General features: G+C 40.2%; 2 protein-coding genes across 4 annotated transcripts in view; one reads left to right on the forward strand and one right to left on the reverse strand.

The window, feature by feature from the left end:
- Polr3g (RNA polymerase III subunit G) overlaps positions 1 to 4869 on the forward strand; it is a 36315-nt gene extending 31446 nt beyond the window's left edge. For 2 of the 3 annotated variants that reach the window (XM_075976405.1, XM_075976404.1), the window contains exon 8: positions 2692 to 4854. In XM_075976405.1, coding sequence (XP_075832520.1) covers positions 2692 to 2778 — 87 coding nt within the window. In that variant the 3' untranslated portion in view covers positions 2779 to 4854. Of the gene's footprint in view, positions 1 to 2691 lie in introns of all 3 variants that reach the window. The other variant, XM_075976406.1, reaches the window with a different exon arrangement.
- Positions 4870 to 6992: 2123 nt separating this feature from the next.
- On the reverse strand, positions 6993 to 17206 carry Lysmd3 (LysM domain containing 3). Its single transcript, XM_075976407.1, has 3 exons — positions 16952 to 17206; positions 12503 to 12768; positions 6993 to 10595 (listed from the first exon to the last, which is right to left on the reverse strand). The coding sequence occupies exons 2-3, from the start codon at positions 12755 to 12757 to the stop codon at positions 9933 to 9935; spliced, it is 918 nt and encodes a 305-aa protein (XP_075832522.1). The 5' UTR covers positions 12758 to 12768; positions 16952 to 17206; the 3' UTR covers positions 6993 to 9932.
- Positions 17207 to 18336: the final 1130 nt, after the last annotated feature.

The raw sequence follows: 18336 nt of genomic DNA on the forward strand, positions 1-18336 counted from the left end.
AAAATTTCTTGCCAGCTAGTAGTTCAAAGCCACTGGTAAGTTTACCCCTTAAAGATGGCTCAGTGAGTAAAGGGGCTTGCCAGAAAGCCTGCTGAGCTTAGTCCCCAGAGCTCACGTGGGGGAGAGAATGGACTCGGAAGTTGCCCTTTGACCTCCACGTACACACCCCTTTCCCCACAATAAATAAATAACTGTTAGTGTGAAAATACACGGTAATATACAGAGCCATTTCTTGATGTCACAACAGGGATATTGGAGAGGTATTAAGTTTGGATGGCAGATGCCAGTATTCTAGACAAAGCTGACTTTATAATGCTCTTTTAGTGTGTATGTGTGTGTGTGTGTGTGTGTGTGTGTGTGCGTGTGTGTGTGTTGAGAGAAGACCTAATCTATTGGCAGCTTGTTTGGAACTCACTTTACAGCACAGGGTGGCTTCGGTTCTCCTGCATTGCAGCCTCTCAGGTATTGGAATATAAGTCAGAGCCACTATGCCCAGCTCAGAAATGCGATTTTGATAAAATCAACTTCCATTGAGTCTAGACCACGTGCGTTATAATTCAGTTTTAGTTGTAACAATTACAAATTCATCGGCTTGGGTGGTAGAGAGAACCTTTAATTCTGGCGCTGTCAGTTCAAGGCCAGCCTGGGGCGATACTGTAGTAAACAAAGTTTATATATCTGTACTTCATAAAAAAAGCAAAACTATAGAGAAATGAGGCTGAGTGAGGGCTAGAAAGACCTTAGAGGTCTTGTCTTTAAACTTCTCTTTGTTCTTTTTAATCAATTCATTAATTGGAATTTCATGGTAATTAATTTACTCATTGAATTGAGACTTGATAAATATTATTTTGGCGAGTAAAATGTAGTGCATAATCTGGTAACACATGTTAAAGAAGATGCTTCTTTCTCTTCTGATATTTTGAATATTTAGTTTATGAATAAACCTGGCGCTCAGGGGAAAGCCAAGAGCCAATCAGGCCATTGGTCTCAGCAGGCTCCCCAAATATGCCTGCATCAAGATTGCTGACAGTGTGAGCATTTGACTCACCAGACATACTTGGGAAAAGTACTCACATCTAAAAGACAAGTGCTACTTGCTTGATTGGGAATGCCAGGGTTTCTCCTCCTTGCTGTGTGAATGAGTTTGTTGCTTATATTTCCCTACACACAGAACCAAGGCCCTGTTTACTAGTTAGCTTCATTGGAATGCTCTGCCTATCACCCTCCCTAGTGTGTAGGCCCCAGGCGTCAGCTTGGTTTCTGGACGTTCGTGGAATTCTTGGCATTCGAGAAGCTAGGCCAACTTTAGGATGCCACTGAGGGTTTGTGTTGGAAGCGTAAACATGCAGGATTTAGGGAAGACAAAGTATTATAAAAAGACGCGTAGACATTCCAGATGTTTGCAAAGAAAACCTGTAAGATAAAGCTGGTATTCAGAAAGCTTTCTTTTGAGAATTGTCATCTGTTTCCACTGTAAATAGCAGAGATGTAGAGATTTGGGGGAATGGGGTCAGGGGTGAGGCAGGGTCTTGCTCTGTGTGTGTGTGTGTGTGTGTGTGTGTGTGTGTGTGTGTGTCCACTGTAAATAGCAGAGATGTAGAGATTTGGGGGAATGGGGTCAGGGGTGAGGCAGGGTCTTGCTCTGTGTGTGTGTGTGTGTGTGTGTGTGTGTGTGTGTGTGTGTGTGTGTGTGTGTGTAGTCCAGGCTGGCCTTGAAGTCGGCATTTCTTCCCCCAGTTTTCTCAGTGCCTGAATTGCAGGTGTGAACCACCACACTTCTTCACTGCATAGCTAGTTTTCCAATGATGTTTTTCTTCAGATGGCAGCAGCTCCCTGCCTGTTCCTCCTTGTCCTTCAATGCCCCAGTCTACCCGGAATCATAGTAAAAAACAAGCCCCAGCATTGCACTGTTTCAGATTATCCCTAAGTAGCTCAGTGTGGACACAAGCTATCATTGCACTTAATGTCATCCAGAATCTTACCACTTTGAAATTTGCTTGATAAAAAAATCTTTATTACAGTCCATATAAAATCCACACCCTGCACCTGGCTGAGAAGTCTCAATCTGTATTCAAATGGATTTTTGAGGTTTTAATAGAAGGCACACATATCTTCTGTCTCATTTTGAGGCATGAAAGCCTTACTCGGCTAGAACTGAGACACAGCCAGAAGCTGGGAGGAACGTACAGGGATGAACGTGGTTTCCCGTAGGTTAAGGTGGGAGGAGATTGGACTGTGATAGGAAATGATGCTGGGTTGCTGTTATACTCTGTGACTTCATCCCTGGGTTCTGATGCAATGTAAAGACTGTTGATGGAAACACTTATTTCTTGGTCGGTCAATGCATTGGTGAAATCAATGACCAGTGTTTCGGCTCCTAAAACCCCAAATCGCCCCACCGAGGAGCTGCCATGGACATTCCTGCTGGGATGGAAGCACGGCCTTTCTGATCGTGTAGCTGATTAGCGGAGCATTGTAAGGAGTGGTACTGAGAGAAAGCGGTACAAGTAGAAACTGTGGAACCGCTTCCTAAGAGGAGAGCAGTCGGAAGCGAAGGCTTTCTAAAACTTGAGCTCTTCTCTATTTCCCTTTAATTTGATATTTATAAATTAAAGGAGTGCATTTTTTGTATAATATTCATAAATGTTGCTGAGTCACTTTATTGACTAAGGTATATATCCCTTCACTTAGGAAAATGACTACATTAACTCCTACTTCGAAGACGGAGATGATTTTGTTGTAGACAGCGATGACAACATGGATGAAGCAACCTACTAGCCATGGAATTGCTCTCTCTTTTTTTTGCTCTGAGCATTTGTACTGACTTATTTTATTTCTGATACGGATCGAGTCCATATTTTCTGTTGTTCAGTGTTGGGTTTAATAAATTCCTATCAAGCTCTTCAGAAGCACTGTGCGTTTACACCACGACCTTACCCCAGCACCTCCACCGCTCCTCTGATTCTGTACTCAAGTTCGGGGTTCTTTGTTTTATTTGGATTTGAATGTGCCTGAAGAGCTTTAGCATCGTGTTCATACTTGAAAAAGATCAGTCTCACTTACCTGCTGACCTCTGGTGAAGCTGTTACTAGTCAGAGTGGATTGCTATTGACACTGCACAAGGAGCACTTTAAACACAAACTGGAAAATGATTTCTCTTACCTGGTATGTTCTGTTTTATCACATGGTGGCTGCATAGACTCACCTGAATTCTTAACACATGCAGACTCAGGAGATGAGAGATCTGGTGGTGGGAAACATGCCCACGGCAAAATACAGTGAACTAGGTGAAATAGCATTGTTTCCATCTCAGCCCAAACAGAGGCTTTCCACGTGGGCAAAAGGATACAGAACATTTGGCTTTGGAGGTAATTCCATGTGAATTAATCATTGCACTGTGTTAAGTTTGACATCTTCAATTTTGGGGGTTTATAGAAAAAAATAACTGAGACATATGGTTTATTTCTCTGCTTTATGTGTGTAAGTGGGAAGAAGTCCTGGCTGAATAAACTCCGTAACAGATGGGCAATGCCCTTGGCTTCGATTCACAAGATTCAGAGCCTGCAAGCCAAGGAGAGAATAGTGGAAAATGAACTCAGGTCATTTTGAAATTACCACTGATTCTTCTTGTTTTAACTTACAGGGTCACTCCCCTGTAGTTTTATATTTTGCAGGAGATATCCAGAACCCTTCGCCTCTAATGACTTTGAACATGCCAAAGATTTCTAGGGAAATGTATATTATACATTTCAAAACTAATATCTTAAAATTATCTACCTAAAGGAGGAAACCCTGCTCTCTGCTTTGGGGAGACTTGTCATTTTTACCTTCTGACCTGGAAACTGGAGCCCTGCTTTTTCTCTCAGGATCAAGATAACCTTGAAATTGAGCTTAAGTTCATGTGCCTTAGTTTCTCCACTTGTAAGCAGTTTCCTATAAAAATTGTTTAAACACTAAGTAGTTTACTAAATATTCCACCCTTTACCTTACAGAAACAGTCATGCCCTAAATTTGATTTTTGCCCTGTAAACAACTGTACTGTGGAAAGCAACATAGTTGTGAGACCATTTTTCTGCTTCATTATAATTCAATTTTCTGATCTTTTACCCATGTTAGATTTGTACAGTCTGGCAGATTCCAACGTTCTTTTCTCAGGAAAAGAATACTTTAAATGGCAATACTTCTTCAAATATTTCTTCCAGATGGGTGTGATGGCCCATATCTTGTCTGTATAGTGCTGTACTGACCATGTGTGACCTACATCCAGTTCTCAGGAACTTGTAAAAAATATTTTAAGATTCTGAGTGGAAACATGAAAAGTCTTTAATGATCCAGTGTGTTGGGAAAAAACTTTTAATAGTGATGGCAAATGTTGTTATTTGGGAATGACAGGTACTTTATTCTCTTACATTTGGTACCAGAGCCAAACATGTATTTCATAGATGCTCCTTCCTTTATTAAACATCTGCAAATAACTGTTCAGATTGGGGAGATGCATTGGCAAGAACTTCTTCCCTAGCTTCCGGTTTGTCTTCACTGCTGTTTCTTCTGTGGGAAGCCCCTTTCGGACAGGACTTATTCTGGGGCATCTGGCATCTTTAGTGTTGTTGTCACCCTTTGAAAGTTCAGTTTACAACTTTAAATATACTAATTTTGAGAAAAGATGTTTTTTAGTTTGCTTGACTAACATAAATCTTGTTTTCTTGGCTTAAGCTTCGAGACTTTAGAGATAAATTCTTAATGATTAAAGTACTTACTGGGACTGGTTGGTGAAATATCTTAACAAATAAAACTATTTGCTACAATGCTGATTTTTCTGTATTTGTTTATACATATAAAGTTTAAAAAATAAAATATAGACCTTAATACTAAGATGGTTTACTGTGAACAGTTATTTGGTAGAGAAAACTAGTTAATTATGGTTTTTTTTTTCTGCTAAAGTAACTTCATTTATTGAGCAGGGATGGTTGTTGAATAAACCTCACCACATATAACCAAACCCTTGCCTCTGATTTGGCAGGGCGTGTGTGTTCACTGTCAGCACCAAAGGATTGCAGTCCCTCTGTCCATCCAACCTTCAGGTGACAAGTGTCAGAGGGATTGTAAAACAACTTTTAAGGTCACATTGCTGTAAAATAGGAACACAGGAAAGACAGGTTTCACCAGAAGAATTTCCTCAATTCTTTATGGCTCTCAAGTATATACATACATCTGTATGTATGTATGCCTTGTGTATGTGGTGTGCATCTAAGTGTTCATATGCAAGTCTGTTTGCGGGCCAAAGGCTAGGTAGTCTTCCTGTTCATTTTGAGGGATCACCAATCCCACTGAATTGTCTGGCCAGCGAGCCCAAGGGATCTTCCCGTCCCTGCCTCCCCTGCACTAGGATCACAGGAGTGCCTTTTTACATGAGTGCTGGGGAGCTGAACTCCCATCGTGCACAGCAAGCACTTTACTGACTGAGCATTCTCCTGAGTCCCTAAGATTTATATTCCTGAAAGGCATTTTTGTATATAACACATTACAATCTACATAAAGAGCACCTCCTGAGACTGACTTAGCTCTATGAGCATGGCCTGGACTTACCAAGTCTTTTTACCAGGAACACAATCCCCATCGCCATTTATCTCACACTTGTTTTATGTTCCACAGATAACCCAGTGGGAAGTCTGAATTCATAAATGTGTGACAACTCGATCTTATACCCAGCTGTGAACTCCACTGAGTACAACAAAGACTGCCCTGGCAGGACATAGCCATTAGTGAAATAGTGGCACAAGCATTATAGAAGTAACCAGTTACTTGCTAGTTAGATTTCGGCCCTGTTCCGCTAGATGAAACTCACACTTGGCACCATTATTGAGCTAAAAACCTCCTGTTAGACACATCATAGATCCTAAGGAAAACCTCCTGTTAGACACATCATAGATCCTAAGGAAAACCTCCTGTTAGACACATCATAGATCCTGAGGAAAACCTCCTGTTAGACACATCATAGATCCTGAGGAAAACCTCCTGTTAGACACATCATAGATCCTAAGGAAAACCTCCTGTTAGACACATCATAGATCCTACGGAAAACCTCCTGTTAGACACATCATAGACCCTAAGGGGAAAACCTACTATTAGGCTTGTAAGTAAAATATTAGACTCCTAATGATTCAAAACTCATCTGAAAAAGCTAACATGCAGTAAATGGTGATAGACTGGCCAATGGACAGAGACTAATTGCACATACCTTCCTTCCAAGGCTAAGGAATCACTGAAGAGAAAGTGGAAAAATTCCAACAGCCAGAGATAGTAGATGACCACTTGGAAACATCTGGAAAGAACAGTGTAGCTGCACCTATGAACTGTTGGGACAGCATGTACAAGACGTGCAAGCTCCAGACAGATCAAATCCTAGCGTGACAAGGAAAGCTGGGTACACAATCTCACTCCCAGCCACGGAGCACATGGGAAATGACAGCAGCTTAGAGGCAGTTTTCTGTCAGTGCATCTCAAGGTCAGTCAACCACCATGCTCAGTGGAAAGCACACATCTAAGAATATTTGGGGCAGCAAATTGGCCTTACTGTGTGTATGTGAGTTAAAGGACACAAAGGTAAGTGTATAAGAAGTAGATCTGGGAAGAGCTGGAGGTATGTGTGAATACGAACAAACACATAACTTGAAACTCTTAAAGAACTAATGTGAAAAAATGTATTCCAAGGGACTGGAGAAATGGCTCAGGGGTTAAAAGCACTTGCTGTTCTTGCAGAGGACCCAAGTTCAGTTCCCAGCACCCATATAATTGTTCACAGCCATCTGTAACTCCAGTGCTAGAGACTTGACACCCTCTTCTGGAAGGCGCACATGAGATATGCAGACAAAAGCCCATACATGTGAGTTCAAACAAACATTAAAAACATTTTAAAAATGTATTTCAAGTAGCTTGAAAGAAGAAAAATATTTGCTTTATTCAATTAAAGTCAACAAGTTCCACTTTCAAACTGATTAATAAAATAGAAACTTTATTAATATTTTGCATATCCTTAAAATATGAAAAGGCAAAAAGTTTAAAAACCAGTTTTACAGATATACATGCTACAATGGTTTAATACATTTGCAATTATATAAAACACATTATACAAAGGATTTATAGCTTTGCATACATAAAATGAATTAAATAAAGCATTCATATATTTCTATGAGCTAACAGTGCAATATGCACATACTTAGAAATACTGATTTCCTGAGCAATAATGTTGTAATTCAAAATCAGAGTCCCATGATAATGCAGTGTTTAAATAACTCAATCCTGTTCTAGCACTCTGAGACTGGATCTCTGCTTCCTTTTCTAACCACAGCCTTCACATTTCCAGTGAGATATAAATCAGTTACTAAAGAGTGGTTCATTTAATGAATTTTCACACCACCAAAAAGCACAGTCCAGAAAAGTTTTTAACACTTAAACTCCACTGGAAAAGAAAACTTGAGATTGCACGCTCCTTCCTAATCTATAGCATGGCCAGCAGACCATAGTTTTGTTTTCAGAAAGGACAGTGAAGATATTTAAGTAGCTATCCATTGGTTCAAAACAAACTCTAACTAGTGTTTAATGAGTCAAGAATTTGTCCTAACAATATCAGGTTTTTCTTTACTTGCAATTCCAAAGTTTTAAGCAAACTGATATTAATGACTATGACTCACTTATATGATAACTGTATACACACACACATGTTAAAGCCTCAAAGCAAATTCAAGTAAGGGCTTGAACATGATCCACAGCATCAATGACATTTGTGCTTATGTTGTCTAGAGTACAATGAGTTTGCAGTTGCCAAAAATTTGCATACATTTGCAAATGTGTATTTAATAGTTTCAAAAATTCTATTAAATGTTTAAATTTTTTCTTTTAAAGATAAAAGCATAATTCTACATATAGAATTATATTCAACTAATAATTTAAAATATATAGGAAAAGGAAATTGGTTGGTTGTTTCCTAAGGATGTATGTTGTAGTTTCTTCGAAATGGATGCTCAAGGCAGACATGATTGTAACCAACATCTCCTCCGTTAAACAGTTCACAAACCCCGGATCACAACTCCAAAGTAAAATCAGCAAGACAGAATCACCAACTCTGTAATTTTATGTTTGATGTAAACAAAGTTTTTCGGAGGTTATGTAGCCTGTGCTGCCCTAAAGTCTTCATTTTCTACCCTAAAATTTGATTTTTCAGTAGGCTTAATAAATATTATGTAAATAACACTGAGCATAAAGATTGTGCTCATTTCAAAATGCACATGGCATGTTAAAACAAAAATTATTTCAACTAAGATATACAAAGTGAATCAATTTACTACAACTTTCCTATTATTAAATACTTAAAGGTAATTTTCTAAACTTCTCTCATATATGTAAGGGTTTAAAAATGACTGACTTCTGTGTCTTTTTGTAGTGCTTTTTCTTCTCAAAGTATATAACCCCCCCGTATAATAAATATGTATTAATAATTCCCTGTATCAGAATTGGAATTTGATATACAAAATGTTTAAAAGCTGAAACATTTAGGAAATAATGTCCAGAAAGTCAGATGATAAAACATATTTTAAGATGGGCAGTTTATTATACAGAAAACATGCAATCCAGATTCTACCACCTGTACCTATATTTTAAAAACACATATTTAAAATTAAACACTGAAATCAGTATACAGATGCTTTCTGATCAAATTGGTTGTATCACAGTTGACTTAGAAAAGGCCACTATTAAGCCCTTTTGATTAATCCACACAACTCTGGCCTGTGTTTCTCATTTTGATGGTGCATATTAAGTGGGGATAATCTAAACTGGACATTTTCTTTTTGAAAAGCAGAGGTCAAGGGACTACCACATAAAGTAATCTACCTCCTGATAATGTAAAAGTCCTGTTTACTCATTTTTGCTTAATCAGTCATGTTTTTCTGCATGACTTCAGAGGCAGATAGTAGCAATTTGTTTGACTCCATTAACTTATGCTTAATTGATGAAGACAGGCAAACTTACAGAGGCCTATGGAATGCAATCTGACAGTGTTTCCACTTTGACTGTCAAGTGACACTGTAAGGCACTACGTGTCATTAAGGCTTGTTACTATTTGTACCAGCAGTGATTAGTCACAGTATATAAAAAGCAACGTGCTGAGTATGCTTTTCTGTCTACACAGTGCTTCTAAGTATCAGACACATGTAGTTCTTCTGGTTTTGTTTTTATAAGTGGAAGTGAGGTTGGAGGGATGCTCACAGAGCATTCCCTTTCCATGGACTAGGTCTTGACTATTTCAGTGCCCTTGTGATCAAATCAAATGGTTACGTTTCCAACCCTAAGACATTATTTTGGGGTCTTAATATATTTAAAATTGGTTAGCCTGTATTACAGGAATTATAAATTATGTTTCCATATCTGTTTCTACATCTGCTTTCATAGCATGTGTTAAAACATGTTTTTAAATTTCAAAATTGAGTATTAAGTATATGTTATATATAATTTTAAAATCAAACTTTTACAAGTTTTTTGGTGGCATGGTAGTGAATTTTCTTCAGTTGTAAGCATTTGAAACACTCAACATGAACAACCTTAAATTTAAAAAATCTTTTAAAAAATAAATTTAAACATAACTAATCTTGAAAAAGAAAAAAATGACAGCATCTTCTAAGTTCTAATTCCTAGAAATACATTTAAATTAATTTCTGCTTTAAGAATTGACACAGCAGATGTATTCTGATCTCTCTCACCATAAAGAAGCAGTCATGTGTGTTACAGACAGTCCATCTGTAAAAGGTTCAGGGAATCCTAGGAAGGTCAAAGCATCTTCCATGTTCCTAGATTCTGTCTTAGAAGCTGTTGTTGGGTATCTCTGAACCAACGTATTCCATATGCACACATGATCATCACACAGATCAGGCTCACTGCTATGTTTTGTGCTGAATAGCAGGGGACTGAGAATGTTGCCTGTACAGTTTGTGGTCATCTTGTTGACCAGCATGTATTCCTTTTGTTGGAACAAGTCCATTTCCCGTTTCTCTGTGCTGCGATGGAGGTGTGAGTCCTGGATGCAAATGTGAAGAGCCCACTGTTGAGTGGTGACTAACATCCACTTTAGCTAAAATTTCATAATAAAGCAAATAAAATACTGGTGTTATTATACCCACTATCAACATTATCACTACTGCTGTCCACCAGCCAATTCCCCAGTCGGCTCCATAGTATGGGTCCTTTCTGTGAGTGCTTCTGCTATCCGGCTCAAAGCGGATCTGTTGTGCTGCTAAGGCAGACACTACCTCGTTCAGGTTCTCCTTCTTGGTGTCTGTGCACTTTACCAGTTCTTCTATGTCTCGATCCACCTCTTTCAGGAAACTGCCAGCTGACCCGCTGGAGGACAGAGAGTCCTCCGCAGGCACAGTATCCTGTTCTTGAGCAAATGCAATGGGTGGGGGTTGAGAGCCTTGTCTTCCTTTCAGAGGATGAAGACTTTCAGTCAAAGAACTAAACTTTTTCACTGGAATTTTGATAGACCTAAGGGCAAAAAAGTCTTGATCACTGATGAGATTGTTAACTCTTTTGATATCTGCTACCTGCAAAAAAGAAAAACACAACATTCAACTGAATTCTAAAACTAGACCTAAAACCTTCCTTCATTCATTTACTTTAAAGGGGAAAAAAAATCACTGAATTTCATTCTTACTGTTAATACCGGTCCCACACCCAGATTTTATATTTACTTATATATGAGAAGTCTAAACACTAAATTTATATAGTGTTAGGAAATCACCAGCGATTTTGTATTGTCACCTAGACAGCAGTATCGTTAGTTATACACAGATATTTTGTCGTTCTTTGCACGTCATACAATTTACCACAGGAAATGTATGTTGGCATGCAATTTGTAAATAAGAATTGCTGGTACTAATGTTTGTGCTCCAACCTTGCAATTGCAGGAAAGCACATGAACTTACACAGATATAAGGAGCACATTTTAGCAAAACTAAAATGCCATCAACACTATTGTGCCCCATGATTCTAGTTCTCTCTAGTCATCTGTCAATGTGTTACTTTCATTTGTTAATAAAGAAACTGCCTTGGCCTTTTGATAGGACAGCAGCTTAGATAAGCGGAGTAGACTGAACAGAATGCTGGGAGAAAGAAACAGAGTCAAGCAGACACCATGGCTCTCCGACTTGATAGGTTAGAATCTTCCCGGTAAGCCACGACATTGTGGTAAACACAGATTAATAGAAATGGGTTAATCAAAATGTGAGAGTTAGCCAATAAGAGGCTAGAACTAATGGGCCAGGCAGTGTTTAAATGAATACAGTTTTCTATGTTATTATTTCTGGGGCTAGGCTAGCTGTGCAGGAGCAAGGCGGGACGAAAAGCAGGCCTGCTCGCTTCTTCACTTCAAGGCTAGTCACACTAGACCAAGCAATGGTGGCACACACCTTTAATCACAGCAGCTACACCAGTTAGTGACAGAGGCTGGGTGGTGGTGGTGCATGCCTTTAATACCAGCACTAGAGAGGAATGTAAGGCAGGATGAGACGGAAACTCGCTCTCTTTCAGTCTGAAGATTTCATAGAGTCTCTATCAGTTTTCTGCAGTGAACCATGAGCATACCTAACAACAACCTTTGAAGTCTCAATAAGGAGGATGGGGCCTCACAATGTCTATTCCTCCAGGACTATAACACCACTGAGCTGAAAAACACCACCTAAAGATCAGCTCTTGAACTACAAACAGCTCAGAACAATTTCAAGGTGGCTAGCTGAGATGATCCAGCCTCAGAGACTACTTGAGCCAGGACTTGAGACAAGTCCTGCACTTACCTATTACATAGAAAATAAACAACAAATGATATAGCTACCTCTTCCAGGACTTGAAAATTAGCCCAATTTTTTCTTTTCAGAACCCCATAAAAATACTGTTGCCCCCCCAGATAGAAGAAAGTAAATTTAAGAATATGACCCCCACATTCCCAAGAGGTAGGGTGGGTGGTTTTTGGTTGTTCAATGGGTTATAGATGTTTGTCATTGTTTAGGTTGGTCTGGGTTACAGTTAACAACTTGGACACATTTAGGATGACAGTCCTGGATGTCTCATTCCCTCATCACTGTTTTGTAACAAGCAAATTTTCAATATAGCAATAACTACTGATGGTATAAGCAATGGGAAGTCCATTTGTAAGCTAATATACATCAATCCTTTATCCCTAAATACTTATCTATATAGATAATAATAAGCACAAAAAGAAGGTAGAAAAAAGCACCAAAGTGAAAGACTGAAGTAGCAGAAATTCAAGCATTCACTTAAAATGTTAAAAGGATCATGTCCACAGGCAAGAGAGATCTCTGTGCAAAGAAGACAACTGAGCAAAAAGGAAAAAAAGGAAGAAGGCAAAGGACACAGAATTATTTCAGTTTTGGCTGGACTAATAAACAACTATTCTGGACTCTATTATGCAAAGATAAATTAAATGAAGACTTACCGTACAGCAATACTGAAGGGCTACTGCATTTAGAGTGTCCCCTTCCTGTATATCTCTTGTTAATATAACAATGTCATCAAGTCTGTCTCGTGATGTGCTTCTACGAACCTTCTCCTTTCCTCTGGATCGAAGTTCATACACTTCGGCATCTTCTTCCAACACATCAGTGTCTGTACAATTTCCAAAGGTATGCAGCTGGCCACTGGCCTGAATTCCTGGGAAGGCAACAGATCGATTCTGATTCCTCCCCGCCATGATCTTACAATCTGGAAAAAGAAAAGACAAAACCTTAGCATGGCACTGACCCGTGTCACTGATTGACATAAGCCATACGCTCTAGATACTATTTCTAATAGTCCTCTTAGTTACACAGGAACTGAGGTCCACCTTCTGTACCTGTGGACCTGCGTCCCACAGCCTGACAGTGGTGACAACAGTGTGGCAAAAGGACAGCTAATGCGAGCCTTACACGATCTACTCGAGACTCTTGTTTGCTCACGACACTTTACACAAGAATCAAGATTTCATTTCAAAACCATTATTTGGTACACATATAATTTTACCATTTGTTAAAGACAAAAGTAAATCTGAATGCTGAGATGTTCTTGTGCTTGTTCCTTTCTGCATCATGAACTCAATCTGTCTTGTGCTACCAAGTCGGCTCTGTGGTTAATGGTGCTTACTGTCTGGCCTCGCTACTAAGTTCACCTCTGGGAACCATGCAGTACAAGGAAAGAAAAGTCCACAAATTGTCCTTTGACCTCCAAACCCATGATATGTTTATTTATATATATATATATATATATATATATATATATATATATATTTCAAACATCAATCTTGTCTGAATTTCTGGTACTGTACAACATATAGAATTTTCAACATTTTTCAGAGTTGATCAATGAAATGATTTAGCATTGCCAGGACTGATTATGTTGCTTCACTTAAATATTAGCACAAAATGTCATATGGTATGGCAATTTCAGAAATTGTTCAAAATATCAAGTCAAATTCATTTAACAATTTCTCATAAAACCCAAGTCAGCAACTCTAAGAGAAGTCATTTTTTTAACTAATCCATTTATTGAATGTGTGTGCTGCCATGATGTCAGAGACAACTCGGGGTAGTTGGTTCTCTCCTTCCACCATGTGGGCTCTGGAGACTGATCTCAGTTCTCCAGGGCTGGCAGCAGGTACCCTTAAACACTGAGTCATTTTGCCAGTCCTCTAAAAGCAATTTTTCAACCTAGCATCATAATAAAATACTATCCAAAATTAATTAGATGCTTACATGCTGAGACATATCAGTAGAAAAATGTTAAACATCTTTGTTCTGTAACGGAAACATTACATTTCTTGAAGTGGGGCGTTTCCTAGAGCTGTTGCCGTGGAATCTGATGGCACACAAAGTGCACACGTCCAGAACCAGGGCTGCAGTGATGTGGTGAGCACTGCCAGAGATGCCTCACACAGCGGATTTGCTGGCTCTCAACTGATTGGGGTTATTCCGCTCTCAGAACCCGTTTACTGTCGTCTGATTGTTCATAACCTCACATTCGGGTATGTGACCCCAGATGTGGTTGAGGAGACCCTGGTTTAAAAAGCTGTGACTGTCTGGGTATGGCGACACAAACCATTCAACCCAGCAATGGGAAGTCAGAGAAAGGAAAAAAAAAAAAAAAGGAAAAAAAAGCCATGATTTAATTAACCACATGTCACAAAAACATGGGATAACTATATTCAGAACTAGAAAAATTACTGTACTTTATATATCAAAATATTAAGTTCTCATTTTATTACTATAAAGAAACCTAAAAAGTTCTGACTGTTTACAACTAGTAGTTCTGAAGGAATCAAAGTATGTGTTCTACACATACACACACAATTCTTCTAGGAAGTCAATCCTTTCTTGCTCTACATTTGACTTCACATGGGATTAAATATCTCTGCACTTCTGACTCACTGGATCATGTTAAATTCAGAATTTATATTTATTACAGCACAGTATATATACTCTGGGTCATGTTAAATTCAGAATTTATATTTATTACAGTACAGTATATACTCTGGGTCATGTTAAATTCAGAATTTATATTTATTATAGTATATAATATATAATATAGTATATCTCAGTTATATGTCACAAGTTGGCTCCTGAACAGGGATGTTTCTTTGAAAGCTTTTGATTTAAAGTTCTCATCAAATTCAATTTATACCCCATAAAAATTGAGTGGATTTTAGGCATTTATATTCACTTATACTTAAAAAAATACATCAACTGAGAACTGAGCTAAGAAATATCAATGAATACATCTTATTTACTTCCAAAGTCACTATCAGCATGCCTTCATCAATTTGATCAAATTCTCTTTAAAAAGAAACAAGCACAAAATCCTAAAGAACAAATTTCACATCCTGTTTTGGTTTCACTTTAATTATCCCTGTAAGTGAGGACAGACATAATGAGAAAGGCTTTTGAAGATTGAAAAAGAAAAAAAAAACTTTCAAACGTCAATATATTTCAGACACAAAACAAGAAGGTGAAGTATCCATTCCTGAATATAGGACCCTTCCCTTAAAATACGGAAGACTAGGAAGAGCCAGGCACAGGGATCGGGTGTGACTATTTTGCCGGCGAGTTTCTTTGTCAATTTTACAGAAACTTCAGTTGAGAAAATGCCTCATCAGACTGGCCAGTAGGTAAATCTGTGAAGCATTTTCTTAACTACTGACAGATATGAGAGGGCCCAGTCCAGCCCTGGGCAGGTGGTGCGCTGAGGAAGCTATGGAGAGCAGCCCAGAAATATCATTCTTCCATGGTCTCTGAGTGCCTGCCTTGGCTTCCCTCAATGATGGACTGTGATGGGGATGTGTAAACCAAAGAAACCCTGTCCTCCTCAAGTTACTTGATGGTCATGATCACAGTAATAAAAACCAAACCAGATCAATTATAACCTATTCCTCTAAGACAGCAAAACCTAATGTTAACTACACAGTGTTATCTCAGTGAAGATAAAATCTTCCAGCAAACATGGGAAAGGAGTGCCCAGGGAGGAAGAAACCATTAAAATGTTATGCCATTGAATCCTAGAATGCAAAATGAAGTCTAGAACGATGTATTCCGATTTTGGATTCTATGGATGAGAAACAAGTAAAAACAAAATATGCAACCGGTGGGGGGGGGTAGCAGGAAACAATAAAAACAACTAACTCCAAGTCACAGATGACAGAAGATTATAGTCTCTAAAATGCCTCGATTTCTATACCTAAATTTCAAACCAATGTCATTTAATTAAAAGCAGCCTTTAAAATCCAGTTTCTGACCTTGCTTTACAGCAACATTGTATTGCTTTAGAAATTCAAAGTTTCTATGTAGATAACTTATTAACTAATAGCTATACATTAGTAGTTTGATTCAGCTGTTGCCACAGGCGCTACATTATTTGTTGCCAAAAACTAACACTCCAAATTTGACAGCCTCAAGCTAAAGAGAGCCCACAGTTCACATCCCAGGAGCAGTTTAAAGTCAGCACCACACCTGTTTCTCCAAGGACAAGTTTTTCTTCCATTTATCCAAGTCTTTTTTAGTACAACTATCTGGAATTTACTGAGTAATGTGTAAGAGCCATTTTAGACAAAATTTACTTATATCAATCTTTTTCCTCACGATAGGAACTGAAAGGCTCACATCTTCACGTACCAGACCCTCTCTTCCTCTAAAAGGAAAAGGAAGCTGGATAAACAACCTGAACACTCATGTCTGAGTGACTAAGATTTGGCTGGGCTCGTCTGTAATCCAAGTGCCAAGCTACACTTTGGCCCAGGCAGACAATGATATGATCAAACTACTAGAGATTAGAAAGTACACAGTATCCGTGTCATCCGACTCAATTCTCTTCACCTCTCTAAATTCTCTATGAAATCTGGCTTCGTAAAACTAGAACAACTTGCATGGTGCACCGCGGACAAAGGGCCTGAAAGTGCCCATCAACGGATACAGTGAGTATGTTTTCATCCGCTCAGCCTATAACCGAAAGCGACCTCCCAAACCCTAGGTACTATACAGTAACTGCTACTGGGTGTTTGGTCTTGACCTTAGGCAGGGCAGTTCAGCGCTCGAGACTGAATCACCCCGGTCCTATCCACCAGGGCCAATTTTAAACCAAAGCAACAACTACAAAACTCCTCCCTCTCTGTCAATGCCATTCGTTTATTTTTACTTTTCCCTCTTTTTCCTCCTATAGTCCCCCTTCAAGATGTGATCATCTCTGATTTATAAGTCTCAGCATCAGACTGGAACGCTAAGGAGCAGATGCTCTGGGGACAGCCTGGCGCGGAAAGGGTGCCCGGAACCGAGAGGTCGGCGTCCTGGCCGAGCAGGGGGGCAGCGCCCCGCGGGGACTCCGGCCGACGTCGCGCCCGCCCGCTCTGCCCCGCAGCCACCATCACCTGGCCTCTAGCAGGGACGCGGGGACACGGTTACGTCCGCCACCGCGGCTCCGGGAAGCTCATGACCGACTCCAGGTGCTCGGCCGTTCCGGGCGCTCTTCTGCCGCCGTCGCCGCCGTCGCCGCCTTCCGGACCGACAGCCGCCGCCACGTCCGCAAACCTGCGGTGCGTCATCGCGTAGAGTAGGCGGAGGTGCGAGGGCGCGGGCGGGGGCGGGAAGCCCAGAACCTGGGCGGCCAACCGCAGGCCCACGCTAGCACGCAGGCGCACCGACGCAGGGGGCGGGGCCTGGATTCACGTCCGCCTCCAGCCCCGCCCCTATGGGCGGTCCTAGCAGAGTTGGATTCCCCGCTGTGGGAGGATCCGGCAAGCCCAACCCAAGCCCCCCACCCCAGAGCAAAGAAAGGGCGTGGAGAGGGCGGGATGAGGAGGTCAACGGAGAGCCACAGCGCTTTTTTTTCTCGCTCCGTAGCCGGACTTTCCTTCCCGGTGGGGCAGAGGAAAGCACAAGCACGGTGTTAACGTTCCTGTTTTAGAAAATCGAATGATGAGCCCCCAAGGCAGCAAGACAGGCAGGGTGCTGGGTTGGGAGCAGTCTTGGGACCCTAGGTGAGCTGAATGAGCCCTCTAAAGCAAAGTCGGAAGGGTTGCCCTGGAGCTACACCCTGAAAGGAACAAAGTTGTCAACAACTTGTCACTAACCTCGGATTTGGAAATTAACAGGACGTCACTGGTAGTCAGTGTTGCAGCATCCGATGTCAAAGAAATAAAAACCCCATGCTTTGCGACTTAATTTTTATAACAAATTTATTGGATTTTGTTTGTATTTATGCAAATGACTGTATGACATTTTAATGGTGTGTCTGGTATTTTGTGTTGACTACGGGCACTGCATTTGACTGACTACCCATTTAGGCCCACGTTACTTGAATGCCGGATGTACGGACGTACCGCACTTCTCTTTACAGTCTGAATATTCATTCCTTTTGAAGCCTTTAGGACGCCGTTCCATACCTTTTCCAAAGGTTTTTTTTGTTGTTGTTGTTTTGTTTTGTTTTGGTTGATTGTTTTGTTTGCTTGTTCGGTTTTCTGGGAAGTTATCTCTACAAGGGTTGGGAATTTTACTTCTATTGCAGTAAGCGCCTTTTATTGGAAAGGTTAGGCACAGTGCACGGTGCTGAACAATGTTACAAAGACCTCTAGGCAAAGAAAACCGAGGGGAAAAAAAAGTTTGCGGGAGCTGTTCTGTGTGCTGTTGCCCCTGTGACACCGCTGTCTGTAACCATTTATCACGGAGACGTTTTCTCATCAAGAGACAAAGGATATATTCGTCCTTGGCGTGTAGGGCTTCAGCTGTTCCGCTCTCATGCATGCTAATGGAATGA

The sequence above is a fragment of the Microtus pennsylvanicus genome, chromosome 6 (assembly GCF_037038515.1).
Source record: "Microtus pennsylvanicus isolate mMicPen1 chromosome 6, mMicPen1.hap1, whole genome shotgun sequence".
NCBI classification, from domain to species: Eukaryota; Metazoa; Chordata; class Mammalia; order Rodentia; family Cricetidae; genus Microtus; species Microtus pennsylvanicus.

Bases quoted from the DNA above. Each gene is read 5' to 3' on its own strand.
- Lysmd3 (XM_075976407.1), bottom strand. From the start codon at position 12,757: ATGGCGGGGAGGAATCAGAATCGATCTGTTGCCTTCCCAGGAATTCAG. The intron at 10,596-12,502 runs GTAAGTCTTCAT...TCTTTTTTGCAG, and splicing joins CCCTTCAGTATTGCTGTACG to GTAGCAGATATCAAAAGAGT.